The 12,376-nt window shown below is 36.3% G+C and overlaps 1 protein-coding gene across 11 annotated transcripts in view; it reads left to right on the top strand.

Annotated features, from left to right (window-relative positions):
• The window catches only part of DOCK10 (dedicator of cytokinesis 10), a 206,410-nt gene that overhangs the window by 171,351 nt on the left and 22,683 nt on the right, over window positions 1-12,376 (top strand). For 8 of the 11 annotated variants that reach the window (XM_037849753.1, XM_037849748.1, XM_037849750.1 and 5 more), the window contains 9 exons: window positions 322-423; window positions 2,911-3,035; window positions 3,937-4,049; window positions 5,809-5,946; window positions 6,587-6,769; window positions 7,315-7,425; window positions 8,352-8,567; window positions 9,971-10,028; window positions 10,357-10,455. In XM_037849753.1, the coding sequence (XP_037705681.1) occupies window positions 322-423; window positions 2,911-3,035; window positions 3,937-4,049; window positions 5,809-5,946; window positions 6,587-6,769; window positions 7,315-7,425; window positions 8,352-8,567; window positions 9,971-10,028; window positions 10,357-10,455 (1,145 nt within the window). The remainder of the gene's footprint in view (window positions 1-321; window positions 424-2,910; window positions 3,036-3,936; window positions 4,050-5,808; window positions 5,947-6,586; window positions 6,770-7,314; window positions 7,426-8,351; window positions 8,568-9,970; window positions 10,029-10,356; window positions 10,456-12,376) is intronic. The other 3 variants (XM_037849757.1, XM_037849756.1, XM_037849758.1) reach the window with 1 other exon arrangement.

Raw genomic sequence — 12,376 nt, 5'->3', positions numbered from 1 at the left:
TGTGTCTTCTAAACTAACTTATCTGTGATTTTATGGATATAACTTGGAAGAGACCTATTTATGAAAATACTTCCAGTAATCTAGAATAAAAAAAGAAACAAGTAATCTGGAAAAACTTTGTGCTGTCATCCTTTTCTTGTGGTAGATACAAAGACACCAGCCTCTTCATTAACCCAAATTTCAAGAAAAGATTATTTCATGTTTCATTAAATAATAGCATGTGAAATATTTCATTGTTCAGTAACTGCTTTTTCAATTGCCTTTCTTTTTTGGTATAAATTATAAATACTGAGCTGTGATTAAAACCAGTTTTCCTTGCAGAAAAATTGCTGCTGCATTTAAATTTGTGCAGTCCACCCAGAATAATGGAACTCTTAAGGGATCTAATCCTTCCTGCCAGACATCGGGTCTCTTGTCACAATGGTAATGTCACATTTATGTGATATTTTAATCATGTGTATGTGTATGTGTGGGTGTGCATTTCAAACCAGATGCAGATCTCAAGTAATTCTATATGTTTCTGTCTGAAAAATTTTCTTAGGTGCTTTCTTAACTGCCCCCACTAGCTTGTAAAGAGCTAAGAAGCAGGACGATGCCTTTTTAAAAAGAAAAAAAAGTTTTATTCACACACCATACAATCCATCCAAAGTATACAATCAGTGGCTCTTGGTATAATCACAGAGCTGTGCATTCATCACCACAATCAATCCAAGAACATTCCCATTGCTGCAAAAAGAAAAATCCTATACCCCTTACAGCCTACTATTATTGACACTTAGCATTGGTATAATACCTTTGTTAGAATTGATAAAAGAATATTACGCTATTACTGTTAACTGTAGTCCACAGTTTGCATTAGTTGTATTTTTTCCCCGTATACCACCCTATTATTAACACCTCGTAATAGTGACATATATTGTTCTAGTTCATGTAGGAACATTCTTATATTTGTACAATTATCCACAGGACTATGCCTTATTTATGTGCACCTGGAGCACAATATCTTGCACAGACTGAGGATTAATGAATATTTGAATTTGATGAACCTAAAAGGGTAGACATAATTCCAATAAATGCCTCTTTTAATTTTTGCTAACCTCTTGGTGACAAAGCAATATGTGGGGTCGCGTTTCCCTATTCCTTTCAGTATTAGTAATATTTTAGCAAGAATATTTTGCAAGAAGGCAAGGGTTATTGTATACCAGATTTTAGTTTTTACCTCTTAAAGAAAAATAATTTGATGAAACTGAGCTGTACAATATTATACTTTTTAATGTGTCTTAAAGCAGCAATAGTTTTTTAAAGGGTCAAAAGGCAGTGAAGAATGGACGGCTCCTTAAGCTCCCTTTAGGTTTCCTCATCATTACACTGATTTGACTTGTGATGGTACCTGGAACCCTCTTTCATTAGCCTACCTGAGGGGAGACATTTGGCCTGAGGTCATACTTGAAAGCAACTCGACATCTAGTAAATAAGAATTCTTGGCAAAAATTTTTTCCAATTTGATTTAGTCTTCCCAGAGGTATCATCATAATATCTAATATGAAAATGGCAATATTTTGGAAACCATTTTAGAAAGAAATATGAAAGTGGTATATAGCCAATAAATTGTAGAGTGAATTTTGTCTTTCAGTCCTTAAGGACCCCTTGAAATTGCCCTGTTGTGAGAATGTAAGTGAAAAAATGTTAACAGGCATCTATTGCAAATGGTAATAGAGAAATGTAAAGAACCATTTTCCATGTTTAATGCAAATAGTAACCCACCTGGGGTCACTGCAGTTCTGTAGATGTCTAGTGGGTCAGAATTCAGGCCCTTCCTCCTAGAAACCAAGGCTTTTCCTCCAGGAGTTCCAGATAGAAGTAGATTCAAAACCTAGAAATAAACCAGTTTCTCAGGTCTAAGCCATGCGGCCCAAAACCCATTATTCCTTATAGCTTCAGGAATGTCCCAGACTTTCTGGCTCCTGAAAGCCCAAGTGAGAGCTGCTGAGCCTTCAGCCATCAGACCCTTCGATTTATTGACAACCAAATAGACCTTGAAGAATGTGACAAAGAGAAAGCAGTTGCTTCTTCGCTAGACCTGACTCTTCAAGGCATCTCTGTTCCTTGCTTGCCTCATAGAATTATATTTATGAGTAGTTTACATGACAGAACATATCCCAAGAATAATCAACCTATTATCTTGGCCAAATGATAGTTCAAATCAAAGTTAGGAATAGGAAGTATGTCTTACTTCTACAGCAAACGCGGGCTCAATTTCCCACGGAAATGCCACAGGGCATTAAATGGGAGCCATAACAGGTCAGCACTATTGCCCTACAAAAGAAGCAGCCTCGTGGTTTCAGAGGCCCCCCAACTACCTCCCAACATTGATCACAAGCCAGCGCCCCCTTGTGGACATGACCCAAAGAAATGATGAATCACAAGGAATTTCCAAAAACAAAAGAATGCAAGGGTTATTATACACCAGATTTTATTTTTTACCTCTTAAAGAAAAATAATTCGATGAAACCGAGCTGTACAATATCATACTTTTTAATGTGTCTGCCACTGTTCCTTTCTGATCAGCAAATGGCAGCTTAACTTCTAATGGGCTTTCTTTGTAAAAACATTTGCACAGAAAGAACATTCACGGAAGCCCATGATTTCATTAAATAATAATGAGTATGCTTGAACTGATTTAAATTTAGTGTCTATTATCCTTCTGAAATCTATTTTGGCTTAAATAAAAGTTCTCCAAAAGTACTTTTAGAAGTGTCTTTTGTCATGGCTCTTCTAATTAATGTTTTCAGTAAAAGTTTCTATTCAGATTTTCTTTATATTTAACTCAATCTAGAATATTTGAATGAATGTGGTAAATTATATTGTATCCTCAGATTACTTTAACCACTTTTCTTGTTGCATTTTCAGGATGCACACCACTTCCAGTCATGAAGGGCATAAGCAGCACAGATCACAAACTTTACCTATAATTCGAGGCAAAAATGCACTTTCTAACCCCAAACTCTTACAGATGCTAGACAATACCATGATCAGTAAGTAAATGGTAGGAACAAGGTGGCTACCAGTTTTTCTCTAGACCTGTGTAAGATAGGAAATACATTATAGTATTTCAGAAATGTAAAGAATGTTGTGCCACCGAAAGCACTACTTTTAAAAAGGCTTGCCGTGGCCCTAGCACTGTTTCTTGGAGGAAAGAATCATCAGGGAATAGTTAACAAAAATATGGTGCTCTTATGGAGACAAAGGAAAAGGAAACAGCACAAAAAGCAAGATTCTCAGTGTAATATATGTAGTGTAGCTCCCCTGAAAACAAGTGGCTTTATGAAATGTGGGGGTTATGGGGGCCTCTCTCAATTGGGTTATTAGTGTCTACTCTGTAGAAAGAGGATAAAGTTGTCCCTTTGCCAGAGTGGTAAGTGCAACACTTTGAATTCAGTAGATTCATACATTCCAGCTGCTGAATGAGCTAAAACTGGGGCCCCATGTATTTTGTAGAATGTAAATGTTAACCATTATGGACATACGACTCACAAGATAACCTATTGAAGGTATATCATTTAACCTATAAATATTCACTTTATGTCTTTCCAAGGGAGCTGTTAGTGTAGACTGTCCATGGAGACTATATGTTTGTTCTATTAGCATGGAACTTGACACATTTTACGATACATGACCCTATCAATGGACAACTTAATGGAAAAAATCTCTGGTCTTTTGTCTTAGATCTGACAAATGAAAAGAGTACACTAAAGAGTCTGTCTAGTGTTTTTAATTCAGCCAATAAGGAAATTTAACAAACAAAAGCACTTTGATTTAATAAATTACCAATAGAAATATCAGTAAACTCTGAGTATATTGTAATAGAAAAAAGTCCTTCTTGGGGTACGAAGAATTTTCTTAGAAAGTATATATGTCTTGCTTTGTATTTTATAGGCAACTCCAATGAAATAGACCTTGTGCACCATGTAGACACTGAGGCCAATATAGCTACCGAGGTGTGCCTCACCATTCTAGACCTGTTAGCCCTCTTCACTCAGATCCACCAGGTAAGTAGGATCATAACATGGTCTGCAAAATGATAAAATGGGAGGGAGAAAGCAGTCACGTAGAGTCAAGAACATATTTTTTAAATGTTCTATGTATCGGTTAACCTAACATAAATCAATTTAACTGTGAGTAGCAAATATGTTAAACATGAGATTTAGATTTCAGCAGAAGTGACTAATTTTGATTGAAATACACAGGTACATATTTCACTATTATCAAATAATGACATTCTTTCTTCTTAATTCTCTTACCACACTGTCAGGCAAGCTAAGATGAATGAGAGAGACACAGACAGACTGTGCTATGTGTCAAATTTATAGCCAGATCCAAAGACTAATAATGTTGTGCATCTTTTCATTGTGCTTATTTGCCATCTGCATATCTTCTTTGGTGAAGTGGTACCACTACATCCTTACTAGACTGGCTAAAATACCAAGTTTTTCCAAAGACATGGAGAAATTGGAACTCTCATTCACTGATGGAGGGAATGTAAAATGGTACAACCACTTTGGAAAACAATTTGGCAGTTTCTTTAAAAGTTAAATGTTTAGATGTCATGTGATCCAGCTATTCCAGCCTTAGGTATTTACACAAAGAGAAATGAAAGCAAGTATATCCACACAAAACCTTGTGCGTGAATATTTATAACAGCTTTATTTGTGACAGCCAAAAACCAGAGACAACCCAAATAAAAATTTGTGATATGTCCATAAGATGGAATGCTACTCAGCAGTAAAAAGGAACAAACTATCCAAACATGCTAAAACATGGATGGATCTCAAAACAGTTATGCTGAGTGAGAGAAGTCAAACAAAAGGGCACACAGTGGATAATTTCATTTATATAAAGTTTCTGAAATTGCCAACTATAGAAACAGATCAGTGGTCATCAAATCTGGATGTAGAGGAGGAGTGGGGGGGCAAAGAAGATTACAATTAGGCATTAGAAAACTTTTAGGGATGATCATGGTGATGGTTTCATGGGTGTTTACCTATGTCAAAACTTACTTAATTGTACACTTTAATAGTGCAGTTTATCATTTGTCAATTATACCTCAGTAAAGCTATTAAAAACATTTACAAACCAGCTTACAGACCCACGCTAGCCTATTAAGGATTGAGCCAGGAAAAGTTGGATCCAGCAAACAGCCTGATTACACCAAGAAAGCCCTATTTTCATGTGAACTTTCAGCTTGGTGGTAGAGAAAGCAAAAGACATATTTTGATTCTTTATTCCTCAATGAAAAGATTGTTTAAATTGCACACATTCTGAAGGCCTACGAGGACCTGACGTGTGTGTGACCTCATCTGTCACTCTCCCAACCCCACCTCACTCACCACGATGTGAATACTCTGTTCTTCTCTCTCTCCCTTGAACTCACAAGCTCCTCTCCGACACAAACACTTGCTCTAGCTATTTCACCCTCTCGGGACACCTCCAGATCTTCACAGGGCAGGCTTCTTGAGCGCACATGTCAGTTCATCAAAGGTCTTCGCTAAGCATTTTATCTAAGTAATCCTACCCCAAAGTAATCACTTTGTAGCATATCATTTTACTCTATTTTCTTAGTCATTTTTTTCAATCACTGCTTTGTAAGCTTCACTGAGAACAGGACCTTGTCTTTTTATCCAACACATTATCTGCAGCCCATAGAATTACGTCTATCACATAATATGTTTGCAGTGAATATTTCTTGAAAAAAATGCAGGTGTTTGTTCTGTTCACTTCTCTTAAACAACCTCTGTGCTGATTTTCCAGAGACAACTTCAACAATCTGACTGTCAGAATTCACTGATGAAAAGGGTCTTTGATACCTACATGCTCTTCTTCCAAGTCAACCAGTCGGCCACAGCGCTGACGCATGTGTTTGCCTCCTTGAGGCTGTTCGTAAGCAAGGTAAGGTTCTGCCAGTGCCAGTGAAACCCAGTTAAGGATTGTAATAAACACATTTAATCCTTGCATCTCTCAGGATGGAGGGAAGAATGTTTCCTTCTATTTTGGTTTTTACTTAGTCTTTGATTCATGGTCTCAAGATGAGTTTACAATCTTGGCAGCCTATCTACTAGGTTACACAAAGGGAATAAAATTAGCATCTGGTCATCAATTCCTTGGGTCCTCAGTGTTTGTGGCATAAAGTTAGGTAAAATGCACACTCTTCATGCCAATTTACCTTTGACTTGGTAAAAGATCCAAATTCAAGTGGATTTAGCCACCATCTATCAGGACATCTGTAAATGATAGCTATGGTTTTAACAATGTTGGGTGAATAGAAAACATTTCAAAACTCTCAATCAATTATTTGGGTTTTCTTCAATTATTGACACAAGGGACACTAAATTAAGAGCATAATTATTCCTAAGAAAAAAAGGAATAAATAAAATTATGTCCATTTCACTTCCAAATAGAAGAAAAAACTTAGATTTTAAGCAAAAAAAAAAAAAAAAGAAGATTTTGTTCCAGGAAATTTTTAAATATGAGAATGAACAGAGGAAAAATGAAAAATGCAGCTCACTTCACCATGCCTTCATTTCTGTAGTTTCCTTCAGCATTCTTTCAAGGGCCAGCAGACCTCTGTGGATCGTTCTGCTATGAAGTCCTAAAATGCTGTAACCACAGGTCACGGTCAACTCAGACAGAAGCCTCAGCACTACTATACTTTTTCATGAGGAAGAATTTTGAATTTAACAGGCAGAAGTCAATTGTGCGATCCCACTTGCAAGTAAGTGCTGCCAGTTTTCCTGGACGCTGCTATTAAAACCTCTGATCAGTTTCAGCATTGATAAAACCTGCTGTCCCCAAGACAACCAGGTACCAACCCCTTTACCAGATTTGTCCCTGAAGATGCCCACCACCCTCAGTTCCTCTTCATAGGAGCCATGCAGCTGAGCAGAAAGCAGCAGAGCCCATAACTTCACTTGTACTTTGCTTTCAATGGCCAAGATACGGAATCACAGAATACACAATTCAGGAGACAATGATTAGCTTCAAGATAGCAAGTCCCACCAAATCCTGAAACACACAGATTTCTTTCTTCAAGGCATCCCAAGATTCCTCAAGCCTTCCTTAAGAATTTGAGGGTTATGCCATTACCAAGGCTATATGGAAAATTCGAGATTATATAACCTTCTGAAGGTTTCATACATAAAGTTGTCATTCATTGAATCTACAGGAAGAAATTGTTTTATATTCATCCAATCCAATGAGTTTCTTTAAAAGTACTATTTCTCAGTTAACTCTGGTGTTCATTTTTCTTTTCTCTTCCAGCTTATCAAGGCCGTAAGCCAGTTAATAGCAGATGCTGGGATTGGAGGCTCTCGGTTTCAACATTCCCTTGCAATTACAAATAATTTTGCTAATGGAGACAAGCAAATGAAAGTAAGAAATGCTTTGTGGGCTTTTTATTCTTAAAAATTAGGAATGAACTGAAGTGGATTATTTTGTGGAAAGTCAAAATCATAAAAAATACACAAATTCTGTATTTTGTTTACTGAGACTTCGAGCACTTACACTGAGTTTGCTTATTTGAGTTGATAGCACTTATTCTTTCAACATGTGATTTGTTAAGTGGAGTTTCAAAGATGAGTGGTTGAATGGTGTGTAACAAGAAGACTTACCATAGATGTCTATAATTATAGTGATTCACTCAATCCCATTCTTGCCCAAATTCAGCTCATCTTTCTTTTAACATTCTGAAGACTTCTCCTTTATCATTATACTGAAAAGTACAAAGATAGACGCTCTCTCTTTCTCTTTCTCTTTCTCAGCGCAATGTCGCTCTGTGTTTACAGGCTCTCCCATGGGCTTTTTTTTTTTTTTCCAGAGACTCAGCACACGGGTAGCATCCTACAAGTGAAAAAAACACCACATTTCCATTAGTGTCACTTAAAGTCCCAGAACTGAATCCCTTTGACTAACCACTTATCACTGTGGCCTGAGGAATCAAAGAATATGACTGTCCAGCACAATGTCACATGCCACCCCTGATGCCTAGGAAAAGAGTTCAAATCACATGAATTAGAGTGAGGGAGGAGAAGATCTCAAAGGAAAATCAGGATGCTACTCCTAAAACAAGACTGGTTATAAGATAAAAGAATAGAATGGAGCTTACTACAATTTTTATCTTCAAATTACTATAACAATAATCACAATACATGGAATGCATATAAATATACACACATATATATGTACAATACATAGAATGTACCAAACTGTGATGCAAACCATAATTAGTAGCATAACTTGAAGTAAGTTAATGCACAAATTCTAAACAGATAATGACCCAGGCTCTCTCTTTTCCAAAGAACAGCAATTTCCCAGCTGAGGTGAAAGACCTGACTAAACGTATAAGGACTGTCCTGATGGCCACAGCTCAGATGAAGGAACATGAGAAAGACCCTGAGATGTTGGTGGATCTCCAGTACAGCCTGGCAAACTCCTATGCAAGCACCCCCGAGCTCAGGAGGACCTGGCTGGAAAGCATGGCCAAGATTCATGCAAGAAATGGAGATTTATCCGAGGTGATTAGCAAAAGCTCATTCTCCATCAGCATTGTCCTCTTTATAAGGACAATTGAATTTTCATCTAAAAAATAAATTATAAAATGCTTCCATAATTTTTCACTAATTTAGATATGACCCAACTATATATTGTGCACATTAAATTTGCTTGTAAGACTCAAGGAGGCCTGACTCCAAGTAAGTGTCATCAAAGCCAGAGACTTTGTGGCCAACTACAGTTACGCAGAATGCAATGTGGAACTGAAGGCTAAAAACTTCAGACTAAGGACAGTTGTAAAGGTGTCTGGAAATTAAGAGGTATATAAATTAATGTTTTAGATATTCTTCCCTGCAACTGTAATTGAACAGAGAAGCTTGCCACCATGTTGAGTAAATTCAGGCAGGGCTAATCGGTCCTCATATGCAGCAGGTCTAAACTGATGGTGGAAAAAATTACTCCTAAGAGCCACGTGAAGACAGTCCACTGTATGAAGATTATAAATCAATATCTAACCTTTCAGGTCAGTTTAAACACTGGGTGGATTTATATGCAGGAATTCATAGCACCCAAGTGATTTCAGAGTACCAAGAAATGCCCCTCTGGAGAAGAGGTTAATTTGTCTAGAATGTTCTAAACCCTGAAGTTCTTCTGAACACTGGTAGTGAGTAGGGAGTCTGGAATGAAAACACGAGAGGCTGTCTTGGTTGCAATTGATGAAGACAAGGATGAGAAAGTCCAGTTTCCTTGGAATGCTCTGAAAATGGTGAAGTTCCTTCATAAAACTCTAAAAGGAAAAAGCTGAAATCATTTGGAATCTTCAAGAAGTCAAGTTTCTAGTGTTTGTTCACCATTGTGCAAGGCTTTACCGGGTATAGTAGAGAAAAATAAAATATCGCCCACAGGTAATCTGGTGAAGGAGGGGATCACAGTTGTTATGTTAGAAACTCACACTAATCACCTGCCAAGTTGTAAGGCTATTTTAAAGGCCATAGAAATTTTAAGAAGAGCCATTATTGGAAGTAGAAAAAGTAAGAAGTTAGTTCATCTGTACTTCTAAATTAGATGCAACAGTTTATCAATTTTAGTAAGAAAAGAGAACTGTGGCTCAAAAAAAGTTTCTAGGCTTAGATATTAAGGGAGGAAGATGATTCTAGGGAAAAATTTTCCAGGTCAGCTCATTCACCCACCTAGAAACTACATCAAGAAAAACAAACCAAAAAATTCCCATTCATTTTATTTTTTGATTGTGAAATTTTTGGAAATCTAATTGATTCTTATTTTTCATTCTCTCATTACAAAGGTTTCTTTCACCTATTCTGACATGGAATACCAACTCGCCTTGGAAAATTAGTCTCAATTAGATAAATAGTGAAATCCATGGTGTGCCTTCCTCTTAACTTCTTTGTTTTCTTTCTTGTTACAGGCTGCTATGTGCTACATCCACATCGCTGCCCTCATCGCAGAATACCTGAAAAGAAAGGGTATGATGACCATGTAATGGGGAAAACATCCAGAGATCAATATGTTGAAACCTAACTTAGAGTCAATTTATTAATTCTGGATTTTATTAATCTCAGTTATGTCTTACAAAGTAATGTTACTTTCACAGATATTTCTAATTATGCTCTAATTTTACACTTTCATCTCTATCATGCCATTATCATATATTCTATGTGCAGCAAGGCTAACAGGTGGTCAGCTTCTTTGTTCAAAATGAGAATGCCTCATTGGGTGATGATTTGTAGCTTGATAAGCTCATATTAACGCAAACATGTAGCAGTGTCCTAACCTCGTCTTGCACTACCATAGGTTACTGGAAAATGGAAAAGATTTGCACACCATCCCTGCTCCTGGAGGATGTCCACCCTTGTGATAGCAATCCATTACTAACAACTCCCGGTGGAGGAAGTGAGTGGTCTAACCGTGCTTGTTGACCCCCCATGTAATCATGCAGAAGAAATGGAGTTGCTGCTTAGATTTTACTAAGAAACTGTCTTAAGTGCATTCCTAGAAGCAAAATCTATCTCAGAACAACACAACTTATTTTTAAAACCTTAAGCTCCTACCATTCAAATAGCCCATCCAAAATTTATGAAGTTTACATTATCAAAAATTTCTCTGCAAATAGAACTGCATGTTATCCAGAATTCAGGATTATGAGTCATGGCCATAGCTTGCTATCAGTCTGCCTACCGGTCTATCCTTGGGATTATATTCTGAAATTGATGAAGCATTTAAAATTGCAAGAGGAACCCATTTGAATTTGTAAATGCAATAAAACTGTTTATTCAAAAAAAAAAAAAGGATGTACAAATGAAGACACAAATGTAGTACATATGCAGGACTATACAATCAGCATGATCCATTTCATTTTTAGAAACATAAATTGGTTTTAATAATTTATAGCATAGAGTTATTTATGGAATGGATTTCCTTTAATTAAAAATATCCCATCTGTAATGTGGGACAAAAAGATTTTATAACAATAATTAAAGAGTTGCTCTTTGTAAAAAAAGTTGACAAAATAATTAACATATTTGACCTACATTCTCTTGCAATTGTTTGTTCAAACCCAAGGTTTATGAACTGCACTGTATTTGATAATGCTATCTTCTGTTTCAAAACACAGAGGAAAACTCAGTGTATGAACAAAGGAAATAAATGTTTAGATGCTGAAATCAAAATATCTAAACAAAACATAAACAGACTTTACTTTTAACTTTTCAGGAACATAATTGGTCCTTTATTCTTAAAGATGTGTCCATTGCAGTGGATTTTGCAAGTAAGACCTTAGAACAAATGGCCCACAGTGTACTGTGAGGGAGTGAGGTCACTTATGTGAGGACCCTGGAGAAGACACAAATCTGACATCATGGGCCATGTCCACCCTAAAACCAAGGTTTCTCCTTGCCCAAGTTCACACCATAATTTAGCCTTGTTTGTATAGGCAAGTTGTCACAAACTTCATTGTTTTATTTGATGTGCCCTTCCTTCTCATCTATTTTTTAAATCATAATTGAATACCAGAAAGTTCTGTAAAGACTGTTTCAAATTCTAACTAAAAAAAATATTTGAGGAAAACCAGATGTCAGTTTGAGAAGTGTAGAAACTGACATGCCAAAAAGTTTTATGAATACCTACTATTCAAAATTCATAAAACACACTCCCTTTGAGATCTAAGGTGATGGTAGAATATAATGTACCCATTAAGAAAAGGATCTATTTATTCAGCAAAATTTAAATTAGGGGAAGTGGTCATTATGATCCATTAACATATATTCATATCCATTGGCATATATTTAAAGCTCTCTGGCATATATTTGAAGTCCTTAATATAACTTTTACGTTACTATGTTCCTTAGTCAGAGGAATAAAATATCCCTTCCTAACAAAATGCACATAATAAGAATATAGACAACTCCAGAAAGTATAGCTAATATGGTTGTTCTGAAAAATGATCATCTTGGAAGAAGTATGTTGAGACTTTTTCCTCCCATTATCAGTTCTCATGTATTTTAATACATGTTTAATTGATGAAAGAATATTATTACTAAAAAGTAGGAAGGTAGAATTTTTTAAAAAGGATTCGATTGCAGTATTTATTATCATTTCTAGCATGTTCCGAAGTGATCATTTAGTTACATAGCCAATGGACTGATGACTAAAAATGGAAACATCACACAAAAATATTAGCTATAATTTAAAATGTCCTTGCTACATGGCAGGCAGTATGCTAAGCACTGAACAAGCATTATCTCAATTAGTTGCCAAGAGCAAGCCTGTAAAGTCAGGTGCTATTATAATCTTTTTACAGGTGAGAAAACCAACA

The sequence above is a fragment of the Choloepus didactylus genome, chromosome 9 (assembly GCF_015220235.1).
Source record: "Choloepus didactylus isolate mChoDid1 chromosome 9, mChoDid1.pri, whole genome shotgun sequence".
Lineage (NCBI taxonomy): Eukaryota > Metazoa > Chordata > Mammalia > Pilosa > Megalonychidae > Choloepus > Choloepus didactylus.
Note: the sequence above shows the minus strand (reverse complement) of the source record. Positions and strands in the feature narration are given on the sequence as shown.